General features: G+C 44.1%; 1 protein-coding gene across 1 annotated transcript in view; it reads right to left on the bottom strand.

Moving 5' to 3' along the window:
• STS (steroid sulfatase) overlaps window positions 1-21,714 on the bottom strand; it is an 84,508-nt gene that overhangs the window by 24,354 nt on the left and 38,440 nt on the right. The window contains exon 6 of the mRNA XM_007449896.1: window positions 9,773-9,910. Coding sequence (XP_007449958.1) covers window positions 9,773-9,910 — 138 coding nt within the window. The remainder of the gene's footprint in view (window positions 1-9,772; window positions 9,911-21,714) is intronic.

Raw genomic sequence — 21,714 nt, 5'->3', positions numbered from 1 at the left:
CCAACCCCCAACCGCTGCTATAAACCCCCGAAAGCCTGCATAAGACGCTCTTCCTATTTAATCAAGGCTTCTACAACCACTACCACATGTAGTGTCTTCCTACTCTCCATTTCCGGGGCATTTTTCAAGGTTCTCGTTTATGGGATGTGTGACAATCAATGTGATCCCATCTCATCATCCCAGCGGGACCAAGAGTACTTGAGAAGAGACTCTAATCGACTGTTGAATCAACTGCGGTCCACAGCGTAATACCTTCCAAATAGAGAAGGTCCAATGTATGTAGTGAATTAACGAAATAATGGATGAATTGATGCAGAGTATTCCTGGGGGAAAAAGAAAGAGAACCTTACAGATGGGAGTGATTATAAACTCCTGTTTCCAACCTCTTTTGGTCCCTTAACTTTGCTAGGCTTTTTCATTTCCCTAACCTGTTGCATTCCAAAAGTTCTCTCCTCCAGAGTCTTACCCAACAAGCTCATCTTCTTAGTCTCACTGTGCATTCCATCCAGGAAAATGAGCTCGATTAGCACGAAATACATCAGCGCCCTGCCCTCCCAGACCTCAGTTTATCCACCGATGTCACATCCCCAACCATGTGCCCCTCCAGGCAACCTTGGCCTCCGTCACCCAGAGACCACATCACTCCCACTTGCTCCGTCTCAAAAGTGAGTGATCCAAACACTCTATTATCTAACCACAAACCTCTGCCTTCCAATACAGCTTTCTCAACCTTGGGCCCAAACTCTGCAATATCGAACCCTGTCGTACCATGGTCACACGTTTTGTCAAATAAAACCCAATGCAGTCAACTCGTCGAAGACTGTAGTTCAGTTTTCTACTTAAGTGGACAGTCCCACTTGTTCCAAATGACACTTCAATTTTCGGGATGTTTGCTAACTTTATCCTATGTGGTCCCGACGACCAGCTCAGATCATGCAATATACCATTTCCATCACATTCTTGCCAAAAGACTGTATCCCAGAGAACCTCTGACACATATTCATGCCTTCCCAGTACGATACCAGCCCTCAATGACAATATCTATCTGTTCTCTGTAAATCAAGATCTTCTCAACTTTGCGCATCTGGTTAAAGTGACCAAATGGGGTCCCTTCCTGTTCCTGGAATCCAGTGTTCCCCACGTGCAGCTGGCATGTCAACCCTCCCCCAGAATACTACTTGTCACCCCCATGCCCCGCCCTACCCCGCCTTCAGTAGGTGACTCTGTTTCCTTCTGCAGAGAGGAAACAGAAGGCTTCATTTGGGAACACCTTCAAATTCCAGCCAGTATCCCTTCTCAATGCACCAGGATCTGCTCTCTGCATTCCCTCCCAGACTAGACAAGGTCCCTCCTTCTGGCAAAGATCAATCCTCCTACACGTTGGGTCTCATTTCCCACCGTCTTCTCAGAAATCTGACATTCTCAGTTGTTCCCTGTACCTTCACGATCCGTCTACTGAAGCTGACTTGAGAGAATGAAATACACTCCAACCTTCCCCATGACAAAGCACCCCTTTCACAGCCTGTCTCCCTGCACAGACACATTTCTGAAAAGAATCTGAGAAACTGCTCAGCTTCCGGCCCCCTTCTATCCAGCCAGCCTCTGCCCCTCGCTCTCCACTGAAAATACTCATAGGAACATCACATGTATAATATACACAATGGACCCCTGGGGCCTACATCCTACTTGACTGTTTATCAGCATCCATTTCTACGAACCATATTCTTCCCTGGATCTTCCCTTCCCTCTCAGTTTTCTTCTGATTTCCCTGTCACTCTCTCCATATCTCCTTTGTTGGATCATCATCTCCTGCATCACCTTCTATGTTCAGCTTGGTCCCTGACCCTCCTCTCTTCTTACACTAAATGATCCCATACACCAACCCAATATAGGTCTCTGCCCAGGAGTCCTAATTCCTAAAGGGAACCTCTGTCTAGCGAATCACACCAGCCAAACACGGAAGAGACAGCTTTGACGTCCTCCTTTCCCTCAAACCCAATATCTAATCAATCACCAATACCAATGGGTTTACCAATACAAGCACGTTGATTCACTGCCCGCTTCACTGAGTTAAACCACTGATCCTTCAAACCTAAGCTCAAGTGGTTTTTCATTTACATATTCACTCAAAAATAATTTCTTACAATATGTCAGGCACTATTCTAGCTTCTAAGAATACAGATGTGAGTAGAATACGTCTGGATCGTAGTTCTTGCACTCTGGCAGATAACAGTATTCCTTGCCCTCACTAAGGGTCCTGAGGACACACTTTGCATGTACTGACTTCTTAGTCATCTCAACAGTCTTCTATGATGTTCCTATAATAACAATCCTATTATTCAAATTCTAAAGACAAGGGAACCAAGTCGCTGCCTGGGAGTCCTAATTCCTCAAAGTACTTCTATGTACGCAGTCACACCAGCCAAAAACATGAGACATCTTATGTTACCCCTCAACTCATCCTTATTCTCACTTCTTTACCCTTTCCTTAGAGTGGATTTGGGTGATATTCTTGACCTCCAATTTTAACTACTACCCAAATGGCAATAACTATATATGTATACACACACACACACACACACACACACACATATATACAAATATATATAAACACACAATATATATACACACATTTCTATCTATCTACCTATGTCTGTTCATCTATCTCTGTCTATCTAGCTATCTATCTAGCTAGCTATCTAGCTATCTACCTACCTACCTATCTATGTCTATCTATCCATCCATCCATCCATCATATCTATCCATCCCTATCTGTCTATCTATCTATCCATCCCTATCTGTCTGTCTATCTATCTATCCCTATCTATCTATCTATCTATCTATCCCTATCTGTCTATCTATCTATCCCTATCTATCTATCTATCTATCTATCTATCTATCTATCCCTATCTGTCTATCTATCTATCCCTATCTATCTATCTATCTATCTATCTATCCCTATCCTTCTATCTATCTATCTATCTATCTATCTATCCCTATCTATCTATCTATCCCTATCTATCTATCTATCTATCTATCTATCCCTATCCTTCTATCTATCTATCTATCTATCCCTATTCTTCTATCTAGCTAGCTATCTATCCCTATTCTTCTATCTATCTATCTATCTATCTATCTATCTATCTATCCCTATCTATCTATCTATCTGTCTGTCTATCTATCCATCCCTATCTGTCTGTCTATCTATCTACTGCATTCTGTCAGACACACTAACGGGGATGTAGGGTACCTTTCATCAGCTACATTGCCCAGTATCCCTTGTGGACACCTGCATCTCTTATAGCAACCTTGAGCTGCTTTTTTGCTCCCTGGAAGCATCTCACTCCTGCCTGGAATGAACTCTCCATCTCTCCTCTCCCAGCCAACACTCCCAAACGTCAGCCTGCAAAAGGTCCATGTCTCCTGGGAAGTTCTCTGAATTCCCAGGTTGGGGGAACAATGTCTAATCATCCCTTCTCAGAGCTTCCTTTCTAGTCTGTTATTCTGAAACCATACCCTTAGATGTCCATCTCAACCAAAGAATATTAGCTACTAGAGGCTGGGGACCCTGTATTCACTGTCATTATGTCCTAGAAGCCAGCCCCGAGCCTGGCATACTACGGAGGCTCAATATACGCGTGCTTCTCAGTGGAATTTAACTGACGGAATGAACTGCTAGGTGAGGATAACATGTGAGCTTCTTTCAAAGAGGAAAAGCCTGGGGAAGCCTGGGGGATGCCTCCTGGCACACAAGCCCTGATACCAGCAAGACCAGCCAGCTTTGCCCTCTCTTGGGGAGCTAATGAAAATGTTTGCTAAAATCTGAAGAATGAACCTGAATGTAACCACCCCCTAATAAACTACCAGAGCCTCTTGCTTTTTTTTTTTTTTTTTCTTTTTCCTTCAACAAAAGCATCCGTTGCTCTGAAAGCTGTGTGACTGCATGAGGCAAAGAGCCACCAAACTCAGTGACTGTAAGAAGCAACTCCTAAGCCATATGGACTCCAGCCAATCAGTGGCTTTTGGAATTTGCACTTCAAGGAAAACTGCCAGAAGCTGCAGTGCCTTTCTTGCAGGCATCAGGGAATTCGGAAAGCATTTCTCTGAACGCGGAGAAAGTCTACTTTCATGAAAACTCAGGAAAATACGATTTTCAGCCCTCACACCCAACCAATGCTTCTGCAGAAGCCATCTATACAGTTAATTTATCCACTCCATTGACATTTATTACTTGCCTTTAGGCAGAGTAAAAGGGAGGCGGGGGTTGAAGGGGGAGCCTCCTACTGGGTGACCTTGACTTGGGAGAGGAATGAAAAGGAAGCCAGAGCTAGGAGTATGATGTTCTCATCCGGGACTTCGGGGAATTTTCAGCTGTGAGGAAGAGGAAGGAAACTCTAAACTCTAAGAAAATCTTACGGAAGTTATTCTGGTCCCAGCTAAGGGAGGATATTTTAGGGAAAAGGTGAAAATAAGTTTACAAATATTACATGCTAGGGAGGGTGTGGAGAACAGGGAACCCTCCTACACTGTTGGTGAGAATGCACTTTGGTGCAGCCACTATGGAGGACAGTCTGGAGGTTCCTTAGAAAACTAAAAATAGAGCTACCATATGATCCAGCAATCCAACTCCTGAGCCTATATCCAGACAAAACTTTAATTCAGAAAGATACATGCACCCCAATGTTCATAGCAGCACTGTCCACAATAGCCAAGACATGGAAAACAACCTAATGTCCATTGACAGGTGAATGATAAAAGAAAATGTGATACATATGTATAATGAAATAGTACTCAGCCATAAAAAAGAATAAAATAATGCCATTTGCAGCAACATGCGTGGACCTAAAGATTATCATACTAAGTGAAGCCAGACAGAGGAAGACAAATACCATATGATATCACTTATATATGGAATTTAAAACATGACACAAATGAACTTATCTGTGAAACAGAAACAGACTCACAGATATAGAAAACAAACTTACGGTTACCAAAGGGGAAAGTGGGGGAGGGATAAATTAGGACTTTGGGATTAACAGATACACACTACTTTACATAAAATAGATAAACAGGGCTTCCCTGGTGGCGCACTGGTTAAGAACCTGCCTGCCAATGCAGGGGACATGGGTTCGAGCCCTGATCTGGGAAGATCCCACATGCCGTGGAGCAACTGGGCCTGTGCACCACAACTACTGAGCCTGCGCTCTAGAGCCCATGAGCCACAACTACTGAGCCCACGTGCCACAACTGCTGGAGCCCATGCTCTGCAACAAGAGAAGCCACCGCAATGAGAAGCCCGTGCACCACAATGAAGAGTAGCCCCCACTCACAGCAACTAGAGAAAGCCCGCACGCAGCTACGAAGACCCAATGCAGCCAAAAATAAAAAAATAAAATATATCAATTTTTTTAAAAAGTTAAAAAAAATAGATAATCAACAAGGTCCTACTGTATAGCACAGGGAACTATACTCAATATTTTGTAATAACCTGTAAGGGAAAAGAATCTGAAAAAAATAGATATATGTGTGTGTATAAATGAATCACTTTGCTGTACATCTGAAACAAACACAACATTGTAAATCAACTATATTTCAATTAGAAAAAAGAGAGAGAGAAAAATCTAGTAGTGTCACTATCCCCTCAACCCCACAAAATTAAATTAATGTTTTGAAATGCAGACTACAGCAGAATCTAATGTTCCTCTGATTAAAAGGGATTAGCTGTTGAACTCTGTGTAGTGATTTAATCACAGCCATTCTACCAAGGCAGTCCATAGATTTCATTAGTGAAACAGACTGAGGAACACAGAGGGATCACTGAGCTCAAATAGTATAGTTTTTTGTTTTTTGTTTTTTTAGGGGAAGGCTGAATAATGACCCCTAAAGATGTCCATGTTGGAATTCTTGGAACCTTTGAATTGTACCTTGTTTTCTGAAAAGGGGACTTTGTAGATATGATTACATTACTGATGGTGTGATGAGGAGGTTATCGCGGATTATCTGCCCTAGGTGACAGTAGCAGTGCCCTTAGTAGAGTGAGGCAGGATGGGATGTGACTAGAGAAGAGAAGGCCATGTGAGGAAGTATAGATCTTTTGGAGCAGTTCTGATGAAGACTGCAAAACAGGATTGTTCTGAAAGGACGCTCTTTTGATCAGTGAGCTCAAACGGTGTGACTTCTCTGTGTTCGCATAAATCATAGGAGCGCATGCAAGTTCACAGCTTTAGAAAACAAGGCGTCTTGACACTGAGAAGTCTTTGGTCATTCCCCATAGCTAGAAGGAAGCTGCATCTTTTTTTTTTTTTTTCTTTTTTTGAGCATCATACCGTTAACCATGTTTCACTGTGAACTTGATTTCCACTAAACTTGACAAAGGGATAATGCTTCGCAATAGAGTAGTGGCTGAGATATTAATACAGTGTCAGACACCGATGGTAGTTCTAGCATTCAAACAAAGCATTTCTAACACAACCAATAAGTTTCCTAAAAAAAAAAAAACCCAAAAAACAGGGAGCAGCTGTGAGCCTGCTCTTCAGACTGTATGAGAAGCCCGATTCCAAGGCATCATTCAGACCTTGGACGCTCTCTTTCTGACTCATCCTCACCATCCACTTATGTCTCTGAAGAGTCAGCCATCGAAGCAAAATGCCAGTACATCTCCTTCTTTTCATCATCAGGCTCCCTCAGATTCATCAGCTGGTGGTCATCTGGTCATCTGTCCCCGAACCAAGGCTCCGTCGCACCATATATGTGACTTTCTTAAATAACGTATTACTTGCTAACCGAATCTATTACTGTGATTTATGTACACGTCTCGGCAGCAGCCACTAAGCAACTTTGGAACCTAACAGACCCTCACCGGGGGAATGAATGGACGGGGCAGCCAGTGCATGAAATGCAGTCTGTGACTCCATCTCGAGAGACACTATCATGTATAAAATAACATGAAAACAACTCTCCGCACACAGTCCATAACCTCAAGGAAATACGACAAAAGCACCTCATCTTACTATACAGGAATATACATACTTTCACTTCTCGATCCTCGAAAATAAGACTGAATAGAGGAGGGCTGGCTGAAAGAGTGGGTTAATCCTGTTCCAAGTACAGACACCTGTTCAGTCATTTCACCCATGCTGAGTGTCAGTCGTGTGTCCTGCACTGGGGAGGGAGCGATGACAAGCAAAGGAAGTGGTATGAACATCCAGCGAGGTTGTCCAGACCTGCACTGAACAGGAATCCTTCCCTCCTGGGTTCCAGGTAACCAACGTGTAAACAAAGGTCCTGGCCCCCCAGTGCTCAGAATTTGAAAGGACTCAGATGTGCATGTCAAGGATGTAAATAGAAGTATAAGGTTTCACAGGCTACGTGCTGCCATTGGGATGGGTGACAGACTGCCTTTTCGCTGCCTGTTTGGTTCAGGACTGGTGTGATCTGGTGTTACCCCATTCCTGCCAGTTTGCAGAGTAAGCCATGTGCTTCTCTCCTCAACCCAGCTCTACTGAGGAGGGTATGTGGTTGGGAGAGTGGAAAGAGCTCAGGTAGAAGGATAAGAGCTCAAGCACACTCTGGCTACCTCCTTCCCAGCCTGGTCTCCTTTGGGAACATTTCTTGGGCCCTGTTGGCCAAGTGAGGCTCTCCTTGCTGTATGCGCCACTGGAATCTTGTGCCAAGAATGTCGACACCCTTGTTAAATCACATGGGCCACCTTAGGCTTCCTCCCACCACCCCCAACCCAACCACCCACCCAAACAACTAACGACCCAACCAACCAGCCACTGACCCAACCAACCACCCACCCACCCAACCATCCACCCACCTACCCACCCAAATGACCACCCACCCAATCAACCACCCAACCGACCACCCACCAAATCACCCAACCATCCACCCACCCAAACAACCATCCACCCACCTACCCACCCAAATGACCACCCACCCAATCAACCACCCAACCGACCACCCACCCAATCAAACACCCAACCATCCACCCACCCAAAAATCCATCCACCCACTTACCCACCCAACCAACCACCCACCCAACCAACCAGCCATTTACCCAACCAATCATCCACCCAACCAACCATCCACCCACCTACCCACCCAACCGACCACCCACCCAATCAACCACCCAACCATCCACACACTCAACCACCCACTTACCCAACTGACCACCCACCCACCCAACCACCCACCCAACCAACCTGCCATTTACCCAACCAACCATCCAACCATCCACCCAACCAACCAGCCACCCACCTACTCAACCCGTTGGCCATGGGCTCCTTTAGGGCAGGGACCGCATTGTTGCCTCTAACCCAGTGCCAGATACACAGCTCAATCAGGGTTTTGTAAACTAATGGATGAAAGCACTCCATAGATTAGCATTTCATATCTTTGTAGGTAAACTCTGATTTCCTGAGTCCCTGGGAATCTGTGAAACATCCATGTGAGAGAATAATGAAAGGGCAATAGAGCACCTCATCGTTTTAGGAAGCAAAATTCAATGCGCTTTCCTATGTGTCACGCATCTTGCTTTATTCAGCAGCCCCTACTGTCTGGGACACCTTGCTTTGCTTCTTTGCATGGTCACTTCTAATCATCCTCCCCCATGTTACATCCAACCCACATCCACTGCAGATTCCGGTGGTGTCCTAACCCTTAGCACGGATATGCCCTTTGAGGTATCTCACCTAAGTCTTTGTGAAATGGGCCACATGTTATTATAACCAGGTATCTATGTCTTCTATTCGCAGAGTGTATGTTGTATAAGCAACTTGGGGTCAACAGATGGGTCTTATCTAATATCCTCAATGACAGGTAGCCTGATCCATCTTGGTGGTGGCTTAGCGAACGCTCTGTCAGGAAGGAAGCATCAGCCCACAATGCTGTAGCATATGGAGATAGGCAGAATAATGACCTCCCAAAGATGTCAACATCCTCATCCCCGGACACTGTGACTAGGTTACCTTCCATGACAAAAGGGACTCTGCAGATGTGATTAAGGGTCTAGAAATAGGAAAAATTACTCTGGATTACGTGGGTGAGCCTGACATAATCACAAGGTCCTTAAAACCGCAGGCAAGAAAGTCAGAGTAAGTGAAAGAGATGGAATTATGGAAGCAGAGGTCAGAGAGAAAGAGATAGAGAGAGAGAGAGACAGAGACAGAGAGGAAGGTTTGAAGACACTGCATTGGTGGCCTTAAAGGTGGAAGAAAGGGTCCATGAGCCAAGGAGAGTGACCACCTCCAGAAGCTGGAGAAGGCAAGGAAATGGATTCTCCCCTGGAGCCTCCAGAAAGATGCAGTCCTGCTACCATCTTGATTTTAGACCAGTGAGACACATTTCAAACTTCTGATGCCCAACTACAAGTTAATAGCTTTTTACTGTTGCCGTAACAAATCAACACAAACTTCCAGGCTTAAAGCAATTGCAGTTGTAGAGGTCATGCGGGGAGGGTGTAAGGGGTCTTGTTTGAACCAACTACACATATGGGGCTGAATTTACATTTAGGGGGAAAACACCCTCATTTTAATGTCTGGACACAGAATGCGTGCTCTTAAGTTCTGGGGGGACCATAGCGGAAACGGTCACTTTGGCCATCTGAGTTTTCAATGCCTGTGACCCAATAAAGCCCTGTATGTTTCAAGTGGCAGAAGAATAGCACCACAGCTCCAAGGTCCAAGAGAAGGTGATGAGGGGGTAAGCTGCGGGGGGCAGGCAGAGCACAGAGCTGACACTGTGGCATTTCCCACCTGGACAGATTTCTCACCTTTATAGATTCCGTTACTGCCTCCGTGACCTTCCCCTTTGACAGTCACCTCCTCGACATGTGCTCCTTGGTCCGAGGAGAAGTAAACCAGGGTGTTATTAGCCAGTTTCAGCTCATCTAGAACATCCAAAATCTGCCCTGAAGGGGAGAAAAGACTCAGTGTTAAAACAGTGCAATCTTTACAAAAGAAAGGGAGGTGATTCGCCCTCATTGACCTGTCTGTTAATTTCTCATGGTGAGAAGGAGATGGTCTTACCCACTGAGCTCTCCTGTGCTGATCCCAACAGGGGATGCAGCATAATCAGAAGGAGCCACAGTGGCCGGGCTCTCGGCAGAGACCATGAAGAGATGCAGTCACTGCATTAAGTATCATCTACAAGCATCATTGGAACGTCTAGGCATCATGGGATGACCCTGTAGGGAGACCTGATAAAGGATTCTAGAAGAATCAGGCTCCCTGATCATGAGCCCCTTGGAGGAAGATGCCGGAAGAGAGAAGCCAAATTGCTGCAATCACCAGCTGGCCTGAGGCTATAAAGAAGTCTACTGGTTTTCCTTATTGACTGGAAAAACCTAAATCATCACTGTTCCCCTTATACAAACAAACATCTCTAAAACTATTTTATGATGAATGACCTTTTTCATACTTACCATAGATACCCAGGTCTAAAACTGTCCATCATGAAAATAAATATTCCTCACACTTTCCTGTTTCTTTTCCTCACCTTCTTTCCCCATACTTCACATTGTATACTAACCCCCATAGAGCAACCCTTCAAAATAATAATGATACCATGGTCAACAATGAGAGTAATGGGTACCATTTGTTGAACACTCTGCCTGCAGAGGACTTTATTCCATGTTCTCTTGATTACATCATACTGAACCCTACGAGTAAAGAGCATCGGCTCCATTGCGCAGGTGAGGGCAACAGTGCTCCAAAAAGATACATGACCTGTTCAAAGTCACACCGTTAGGAAGTGAGAGACCCAGAAAGGAAGAGTTAAGTCTGACTGAAAACCCAAACTCTCAAACCCTGCAGAGTTAAGTGGATGAACTCAGTGAAAATCACAGAGGAGTAAAAAAAAAAAAAAAAAAAAAAAAAAAGACATGAAGGATAAAACGTTAGAGCTACATCCTGAAACACCCATGGATGACACGATAATGATGGCTGCTGTCTTCTTCAAATTAATCCAGGAAGAAGGGAAGTGAGTACGGAGCATGGATTAATAAAGTCAGGCGTGACTTCATTAATTGTTAAATGTGGATCCAGGGCATATGGCAGTTCACTGCGCTTTTCTCTCTGCTTCTATGGATGCCTCAAATTTTCCATAAGAATAAACAAAACAAAACACAACAGAAGCCAGCTGAAGATTGAAGAATGGGCTGAAACACGGACTCTCTGATTAGGAAGCTACCACCTGCTCTCAGATCAGAAGAAAATGATGGTCAGACCAGAGGTATATAATTTACAATTTTCACGGAGATTGCTACATTCACATGCTGCCAATTTCATTTAGTCCATGCCTGCAGTTATCGTTTGAGGTATTAAAGGATCTGACTCAGTTTTTTGATGTTTGACAGCTAAGAGCTTTTAAGTCTCACCTCTGCCTCTTCCACTTGTGCCCAACAAGCTAATAAGAAAGCCTGGGGGCTCCCTCCCTCAGTGCCCGTGGAAGGTTCAAACTATGCCAGCTCCTACCTCCATGTGGGAACTCACATCCAAGCCCCAGCTCCTACCCACCATGAAAGCTGAATCTGTCTCCTTTCCCATCTCCCTCAAGCCATCTTCAGACCAGCCTAGGCGCTGTCCTGCTTTCCCCAGAAAGCCTCATTATATGTGAGTTACAACCTTTTCCACATCCTCTTGGTGTGGCTATAGCATCACTCGTCTAGACAGGGGACCATCTCTTCACTGTAGGTAACCACACAACTGGAATTCTAAAAGGACACCAGGCATCCTTTGTAGCAGAAATAATAACTGAATATGGGTAATCCTATCCATCAGGTAGGTCATGCCCTCCGTGGAGACAGGCCCTGGACTCCAGGGTTGCACCTTTACCAGCTTGGTCCAGAAAAGGGGTAGAAGGCCACAGAGACAACCCTCCACGGAGGTGGCAGAGATGATTTCTGATGTGAAAGCAAGACCCCAGTCATCTGTTACCAGACATATTCTTGCTATTTGATTGCAGTGCCACAGGCTACAGTACATTCAAACTTTTTCAGTGTTTTAACTCATATAAGAAACATTCCTAGAAGCCACACCATATACATAAATGTCATCCTCAGGACCAAAAATAATATGCACGGGGCCATTTTAGTGATTTGTCACCCATGATAAATCATCGTCAGCCAGACATTTATCATGCTGTGATTTGGTTCAGCTAAGCAAATCACGTGTGCACTCGGGCTTGGGGAAGTTTGACTCTGACACTAATTTAAGGCTTATCACTTTGAAAATGGTAATTAGTTTAATGAGTTCACAGAGGAAGAAGCAAGAAGGCGATGTAACCCCCACTTAACACTGTTTTTTCTTTTTGCAGTACGCGGGCCTCTCACTGCTGTGGCCTCTTCCGTTGCGGAGCACAGGCTCCAGACGCGCAGGCTCAGCGGCCTGGCCCACGGGCCCAGCCGCTCCGCAGCATGTGGGATCTTCCCGGACCGGGGCACGAACCCGCATCCCCTGCATTGGCAGGCGGACTCTCAACCACTGCGCCACCAGGGAAGCCCCCCCCCCCCACTTAACACTTTGAAGGAAAAATGGCCCTTTTGGTGCATATAGTAATTTCTAAATAAAATAACACAGATTAGGCAGAGAGCAGAGCATTCAGGGTTTTACTTCCTTGTGTTTTAATTGGTATTTTGCAAAAGGGCATACAACCACGCACCTCCATTTCAAATGAAATTCAGCTTTCACATATTACACAGAAGTATCTTAGCATGAAGAAAATGCCGTGAAGAAATGCCTTTTTAAAAAATGTGGCTTCCGTGATAACTTCTATGGACACAATGTAAATATTTAGAGCACGTTTATTTACAATTTTGCCAAAACCTTGGAAGCAAGCAAGGTGTCCTTCAGCAGGTGAATGAGTAAACTAACTGTGGGCCATCCAGACAGTGCGATATTATTCAGTGATACAAAGAAATGAGCTATCAAGCCATGAAGAGACATGGAAGAACCTTAAATGCATAGGGCTAAGTGAAAGAAGCCCATCTGAAGAGGCGACATACTGCATGATTCAACTCTATGACATGCTGGAAAAGGCAAAGCTAGGCAGACAGTAAAAAGATCAGTGCTTGTCAGAGGTTGGAGGGGAGGGAGGGAAGACGAGGCAGAGCACAGAGGATTTTTAGGGCAGGGAAAGTATTATGTACGATGCTGTAATCATTACGCATTTGTCCCGACCCACAGGAGGCGCAATGCCAATGGTGAACTCTAATGTAAACCATGTATTTTAATTGATAATAATGTGTCAACATTGGCTCATCAAAAGCAACACACGTACCCCGCTAATGCAAGACATAACATGGCAAATTGTGTGCAGAAGAAATGAATATAGGAAAAACTCTGTACTTTCTACTCTGTTTTTCTATAAACCTAAACCTGCTAAAAAAAAAAGTCTACTGGGAATTCCCTGGCGGTCCAGTGGTTAGGAGACTGCAGTTTCACTGCTGAGGGCCCGGGTTCGGTCCCTGGTCGGGGAACTAAGATACTGCAAGCCACACGACACGGCCAAAAAATTAAAAATTTTTTTTTTTTAGTTTTAAAAAAATTAAAAAAGAAGCATTATTAAAATAAATACATATTAAAAAATTGTCCAGTAATTTTTAAAAGATGCCTTTCAAATGCACTGTTGCCTCCTAGACTTCCTCATCCATGCATTCAACATGTGTTCGCAAAAGCCTAGTAAACACAGGCTAAAGACCAGGGCACGCAGAGGGTCATGGATGGCGTTTGTTCCCAAAGCCTCCTGGTGACCCTTGCCTTTGCTCAAGCCAGTTACATCTCCTAGGTACAGATTCCCCTCTAGGCTATTTTCATATCCAGACGAAGCTGCAGCTGCATTTACGATACAGACTCCTTCTACTAAATATATATCTTGCATCCTTCCCCATTTTCACACTCCTCCCTAGATATTTCCTCCAAATTCCAAGATTTCAAATGACCATGACACTTGCTACATGATACATGATATTTTCTTTGCCCCCATCAATTTTTCTGATTCATTGCCTAGAGTGATAACTTTACCCCTTTCATCAAAATCACTGCACACCACTGGGCTGGGATTAATACGAGAGAATCTAGCTGAGGCCACCATGCATTTACACACAGAAAACCACCAGATTTCTGATTTCCTTTTAGTTCTTTTTCTCCTGCAAGAGGCACCCTTGTACCTCATAACTATTTGGGTCTTACGCCAGAATCTCATTCAGAAAGCCCGGGGCCCATTAACCATTAAATTTTTCATGAGATTGATCCTATACAGGTCTAACATATTTCTCTTCTAAAAATTGTGCCCAGAAATCTCCTGTGGGAACAAATACTGCTGGATTATTCTTGCTTTCAGACCCATACATTGGAAGTCAGAGGTCCACAAATATTATCTTTCAGAAGGTTCTCCAGGTATGATGATACCAATTTATGTAGGATGATAGTTTTGAATTACCGATGGTGGGCTGCAGGATAGCTTATAAATGAAATGCTTTATTTCCAAAGCTTTCTCACATTCTTCCTGGAATGAAACAAATACAGGAAACAAGCCATTTCGAGAGCACTTTGTTATTTAACCAGCTAGCACAGTGGAAAAGATGAGAACTTGTCATTCTAAAGGAGAAAACTTGGTGCTGTGAAAATCAGGGGCCTTCCTCCTTCAGGTGTGAAGCCTGGGTCCTGGAGAGTTTGTTCATTCCGTTGATTCACACCACGAGCAGGCGCCAAGCCACTCTTTGGAGTCAGGACTGTGGCGTGCCACATAAGAGAGAAGGGTTTCCGGCGCTTGGGCAGAATCCTAGCTCTGACGTGAACGGGAGGTGCTGTAATGCAGAATTAACTGCTCAGGCTCTGGCTTCTGGGTCCTGACAGAAGCCAACCTGGTTTGAGTCCTGGGTCCCTGGTTTGCTCACTGGGGTTCTTTGCCTCTAAGTCAGAGGCGATAACATGTAACAGTAGAAAAGGTTGCCATAAGGGATGAAAGAGAATTGCATCCCAAACTCTTAGCCCAGCACTAGGAATGCTCAGTGCAGCTCAGCTCTTACAATGGAGTTAAAAATCTGAGTTAAGCCATCACTTTGCCTAAAATCCAAACTACAATGAGGTATCATCTCACACTCGTCAGAACAGCCACCATCAAAAAGTCTACAAATAACAAATGCTGGAGAGGGTGTGGAGAAAAGGGAACCCTCCTACACTGTTGGTGGGAATGTAAATTGGTGCAGCATCTGTGGAGAACAGTAGGGAGGTTCCTTCAAAAACCAAAAATAGAGCTACCATATGATCCAGCAATTCCTACTCCTGGGCGTATAGCTGGAGAAAACTCTAATTCAAAAAGATACATGCACCCCTATGTTCATAGCAGCACTATTTACAACAGGCAAGACATGGCAACAACCTAAGTGTCCATCAACAGGTGGATGGATAAAGAAGATGTGACATATATATCTATATATCTATATCTATACACACACACAATGGAATATTACTCAGCCATAAAAAAGAATGAAATAATGCCATTTGCAGCAACATGGATGGACCTAGAGATGATCATGCTACGTGAAGTCAGAAAAAGACAAATATCATACGATATTGCTTACATGTGGAATCTAAAAAAATAATACAAATGAATTTATTTACAAAACAGAAAAAGACACACAGACCTAGAAAACAAACTAATGGTTACCAAAGGGGAAGAGGTGGGGAGGGATAAATCAGGAATTTGAGATTAAAAGATACACACTACTATATATAAAATAGATAAGGAACAAGGACCTACTGTATAGCACAGGGAACTATATTCAGTATCTCGGAATAACCTGTAATGGAAAAGAATCTGAAAATGTGTATATATATGCGTGTGTGTATATATATGTGTGTGTATATACACACACACACACACGCACAATGTAAATCAACTATATACTTCAATAAAAAATTTTTAAAAATCAGCTTGCCTGATGGAAGCTTTGCTATTTCAGCAGATCTGTCTTTTTTCTTCTACAAGGTAGGTCGACTCAGGCAAAATATGGAAGCAAAATGCTTTGATGTCCCTATTCACCCTTTTGGAAACATGGAGCTCATTAAGGAAAGAAAATATCTCCTGAAGCAGCCACCCGCCATGAATAATTAAGGAAGACCGTCCACCTACTCAATGTAATTCCAGGGAATGCAGGAAACCCTAAAAAGTTCCCTTAAAACTACTTTAGCTAAGTCCTTCCTGTGATCAACAGGTGAATGGTGGAAGTCAAATATTCCCATGGAGGCTAGGATTTTAAGATAAATGAGAGTTTCTAATTGCAGCAGCTGGTGGTGGCTATGACTCTCCCTGGGGCACGGGAAATGCTAGGCGTTGCTCCAGAAAGCGAGCTTTACCCTATGTTCCGAGCGTCTCCTGAATCAGTTACTGAGTGGGATAGAGAAATTCTGCCATCATTGATTAACCCTGGAAAGGCAATTCTCTGTTTAGCTTATGTGGGATTAGAAGCATAATCAACATGCCAAACATCAGGACATATCTGTCAACAAGCACACAGATTAATGTCTCCAGCTGGAAGCAATGTCCATGGAATGTCGGTAAACTCGATCTCGTGCTTCTTCCCAAAATAAATGGTCAAGATTTCCAAAACACCAGTCGTGGTCCTCTCCATCACATGGAGCTCAAGGGATCCCACAGACGGGATATTTGAAAGCATATGGGTTACCTACAGTATAAAATCAAGTTCAAAAGCTTACACATCAGGGCTTCCCTGGTGGCGCAGTGGTTGAGAGTCCGCCGGCGGATCCCACCTGCGTGCTGCAAGAGTTCACATGCCATAACTAAGGAGCCCACATGCCGCAACTAAGGAACCCACCAGCCACAACTAAGGAGTCGGTGAGGCAGAACTAAGGACCCTGCCTGCTGCAACTAAGACCCAGTGCAACCAAATAAATAAGTAAATAAATAAATATTAAAAACAACAACAACAACAACGTGCAGGAGAGGAGAGGCTCCGACCATGTCAGGAGCCCTTTCTGCTGAACGCAGGCACACCTGCCACAAGCTTGTGATGCAGGAGTCCTGGAACCTTCCTGTCCGAAGGCCCTCGATAAAAGGCTAAATCCTTCCCTGGCAGCCACGGTGAAACAGACATCAACACACCCATCGCCACATCCTGTGTGTTTCCTATTCAACCAGATTCACCCACGCCCATTGATTTTGGGATCATCTTCTTACCACGTCACTCACTTTCCCATCTCCTAAGTGCATACAGAAAACTTCATTAGAAACACGTTTAGAAGCTATCCCTCAACATTTTCCAAATAGTGACAGAAAAGTAAGCAAATGTGATAGTAAGGAACTGATTAGGCTACTTTATGCATTTTTTCATTCTTCTGGGTGACCAAAATAATAATCAAGACCTTGTATGTAGAATATAGGTTCCGTAGCATGTTCTTATTATATATCAGTGCCATTCAAATTTTGACGAGCTTGTCACCTTGGGAACCATGCTAAAATATATATATTTTTACAACATTTGTTTAGTGCTTTATTTTTTTAAAGTATAATTTACAACATTGTGTTAGTTTCAAGTGTACAGCAAGTGACTGAGTTATATATATATATTTTAAGATTATTTTTCATTCTAGGTTATTACAAGATATTGAGTAGAGCTCCCTTGTCTCTACAGTAGGTCCTTGTTTATCTTCTTTATATATAGTAGTGTGTATATGTTAATCCCAAACTCCTAATTTATCTCCCCTGCCCCACCTAAAATAAAGATTCTGATTCAGTAAATTTGGGGTGAGGTCTGAGAACCTGAGTTTCTTTTTTTTTTTGCGGTACGCGGGCCTCTCACTGCTGCAGCCTCTCCCGCTGCGGAGCACAGGCCCCGGACGCGCAGGCCCAGTGGCCATGGCTCACGGGCCCTGCCGCTCCGCGGCACGTGGGATCCTCCCGGACCGGGGCACGAACCCGCGTCCCCCGCATCGGCAGGCGGACTCTCAACCACTGCGCCACCAGGGAAGCCCCTGAGTTTCTTAAAAGCTCCTAAATGATGCCTATCTGAGGAGCATACTTTTAGAATAGAGTTTCCCTGTGACGATATGTTTAATACCTGCTGACAAATAATAAAAGGAGAGGGTTGGCCCTTTACAGATTTCAAGAATTACACCAGGAATGAGATTTGAGTTGCAGACCACTGAACACGTAACTTTTATACATGGTAACTAAACACAATAAATAGAGAATTAGGATTATTAGGGTAACTAAGAAACAGGAAACTGTAGGACGGAAATGTTGCCTATGTATGGATGACCCTTCCTTGATTTGGCTTCACTTCCTTCTTGGGTTAGTTCCTGTGTGAGTTCATACTGTTTCCAGGAAACGCATCCTTATTTGGTGTTGTACCTGGTTGTTATGGTAATGCTGTGGTTTTCTGCATAAAGCCCATCTTCGACCTCATCGCATCACAGCTGTAATGTGTGATGGTGCCTCCTGCTCTGGCATCTGCTCTCAACCATCTGGGATGCTTCTGTGGCTCTGCTTAGCTTATCTTCTCCAATTAACTCTAAATTATAAGTGTTTTTTTCCCAGGGTGTTGCATTTGCTGGAGAGAATATGAATAACTCTAAATAGCCCTCATTGTCACCAAGCACACCAGCGCTTTCCTGCACATACACAAGTGTCACCGTGTCCGTGCAGTGGCACTGCACACATACGTCTGGGGGAAAACCAGAGTCAGTGTGCCTGTGAGGCAGAGGAAGCCTCCGTGGTCAGTGTATGTGGTCAGTGCTTCCCCGGGGTGACAAGCATCACAACAGGCTGGCTGACCTGGGCAGCGGGTAACCAGACCAGCAGGGAATCGTTTGACAGGACAGTGGTAGGAGTGAACACAGGTCTCCCCACTCTTGATGCAGCTGTGCCACTCTATTTGCTGGACTTCACTGTCTCGCAGAAAAGAAAGCTTGCAGCTTGTTTGCTCTCTGGAATGACCATAGGTTGAACTTCCCGTGGGAGGTTATCTGGACTTTGTGATGGAGAACGACGCTGCCTGCACGCCCATGGAGCCATTTCTGTGATGGAAGCCAGTGAAAACCTCTAGAAAGAGATCGGCCAGAACTTCTCCAGCAATAAGAGGGATCACCTCACCCTTCCCACCTGAGCTGCGCTGTGAGCACAGAATGTCCAGAGACGACAGACGGTGAATGATCCAGGAAACCAAGCCCTTCAGAGTCCTCTTATTTTATGACGCTCTCCTACACCATCCATACCCATTTTCAGTTTTGGGACTATATATATATTTTTTTTTTTTTGCATTGGATTTGAGCGTCTATAAAGCTGAAGATACAAAATGGAAAATTATGCTTTTTCCTTTGCAGAAACCTTGCGCATTAATCCCAGATTCAAACCCGGACACACTGACTAACACCCTACCAAGCTCCTCTCTTATGTTTGGCTCCGAATCCAAGGGGCCTCCAGTCGCCAGCCTTCAGCTCCCCTGAAACGTCCGTCTAGCTCTGGGGTGGTGCGTTGACTTTATGGGGAGAGCTCAAGCTCTTAGAAGCAGTTTAGGCCTGCCCGCAAGATCCTAAATACCAAAGCTATGGACAGAAGGGCTCTTTCGGAAGTGTGAAGTGTCCAAAGGGAACATTTCAAATAGAAGGTGAAATGCTACTAATGATATAAAAACCCACAAGATGGTCCAAATAGATGTCTCCTTTTCCATCGTAGACTTTTTTCTCATCTATGATTTTTCTATTCAGTGTAATGGCCTCATACACACATTTTAAGCAAAGACGCTTTAACCATCTGTGAAAGGGAGAGTAACAGTAATAATAAGAACAATAGCAGCTAGCATTTATTGAGCACTTCTTGCATGCCAGACGCCATGCTGACTACTGTAAATACATGACGTCATTTCATCTGATTGGTTAATTCAACTAATTCCAGCAGGTGCAATCCATCTATTCAGGGGGATTGCTGCATTTGACATTCTGACGAGCCCTCCCTGGGTCATGACTCAAAAGCAACAGGTATCCAAACTACTTCTGACCCCACATTTTGACCTCACCTTTCAAATATATATATACTGGTCCTCAGTGGAATATTCTTTGAACGTTGCTTTAACCCCATCTCCCAAATCCTAATTTACCTATTCTCGCTCTGCCTGGAAATATCTAACTAGCAAATTAAATGTGCTAATTGGAAGAGGCTGAAGGTGGAGGAAGTATTATCCGAAACACCCCTGTGATACCCACATCTACATCCTCCTGTTCTCTGCACCCGCTGTTTAATTTCGAAGGCAGACATGTCTAAAGTATACAAGGCAAACTCAAGACCAAGAACACAGGAACGGAGGGACTCCTAGGATACAGATGCTGCATGAAAACCATTGGAGGCCATTGGTCCAAATAGGCTTGTCTTCTTTTTTCTTTTAAAATTATTATTTATTTACTTATTTATTTTGGGCTGTGTTGGGACTTTGTTGCTGCGCGCGGGCTTTCTCTAGTGGCGGCGAGCGGGGGCTACTCTTCGTTGCCGTGTGCAGGCTTCTCATGGTGGTGGCTTCTCTACTTGTGGAGCACGGGCTCTGGGCACGTGGGCTTCAGTAGTTGTGGCACGCAGTCTTCAGTAATTGTGGCCCAAGGGCTCTAGAGCGCAGGCTCAGTAGCTGTGGAGCACAGGCTTAGTTGCTCTGCGGCATGTGGGATCTTCCCGGACTAGGGCTCAAACCCGTGTCCCCTGCATTGGCAGGTGGATTCCTAACCACTGCGCCACCAGGGAAGCCCCTGTAGATTTTTTTGATGATGGCCTTTCTGACCGGTGTGAGGTGATACCTCATTGTAGTTTTCATTTGCATTTCTCTAACGATTAGCGATGTTGAGCATTTTTCACGTGCCTCTTGGCCATCTGTATGTCTTCTTTGGTGAAATGTCTATTTAGGTCTTCTGCCCATTTTTTAACTGGGTTGTCTGTGTTTTGATATTGAGCTGCAGCTGGAGAAGAGACAAACCTACTGCCTCAATTAATCCAACAAACCAGAAATCCTTCCAGGCTCCTGAGAATCAGTGTAGCCTAGTAGTGGCTGCGCAAATCTTACACAAGTCACCTTTCTCAGACTTCACTTTCTCACCTGCAACTGTGACGAAAATCTCGCATAGCACAGCTGTGGGGAGTCAACTAAACAACCTGTGGCAGATGTTAAATAAGTGACTAGGATATACCAAAGGCTTTTAGAGTTTAGCTACTGTGAGTCAATAAATGTTTACTGTTGTTGTTGTTTTGTAACCAGAAATTTTATTAATCCTGTTTGAATTGATTGCACAACTTCATTCCTCAACAATTTCGGGTACCATCTTCTTTAGGTAAATGATTGACGAAAGAGTCTTAAAAACTACTTGCTTTAATTTGAGAGGTAAATTCAAGGTAAAATAATATACATCCCAGGCCTGAGAACGTGAAATTAAGCTTCGGGGTCTGCAAAAATGGTAACGTGGTTATAGAGTTTATGAAACCCAGAGGTTACTGATATGTAAGATAAATTAATTTAGAGAATGAAAATCAATGTTCTACACAATGAATTTCCAACTAAATCTTACAGCGAAAAGTCTGGGTCAGCGGACCTGCACTGGTCCTGTTCCAGCGCTCTCTCCCCACCCTAACTGCCCTCCCCTTCATGCTTGCATCTCTAAGCTGAGGTTGCAAAAACTTCTTTCTGCAGAAAATTTACTATTTTGTCACAAATACAGA

Source organism: Lipotes vexillifer, unplaced genomic scaffold (genome assembly GCF_000442215.2).
Source record: "Lipotes vexillifer unplaced genomic scaffold, Lipotes_vexillifer_v1.1 scaffold14, whole genome shotgun sequence".
In the NCBI taxonomy this organism is placed as follows: Eukaryota; Metazoa; Chordata; class Mammalia; order Artiodactyla; family Lipotidae; genus Lipotes; species Lipotes vexillifer.
The sequence above is the reverse complement of the archived record's forward strand: the minus strand, read 5'-3'. Positions and strand labels throughout refer to the sequence as shown.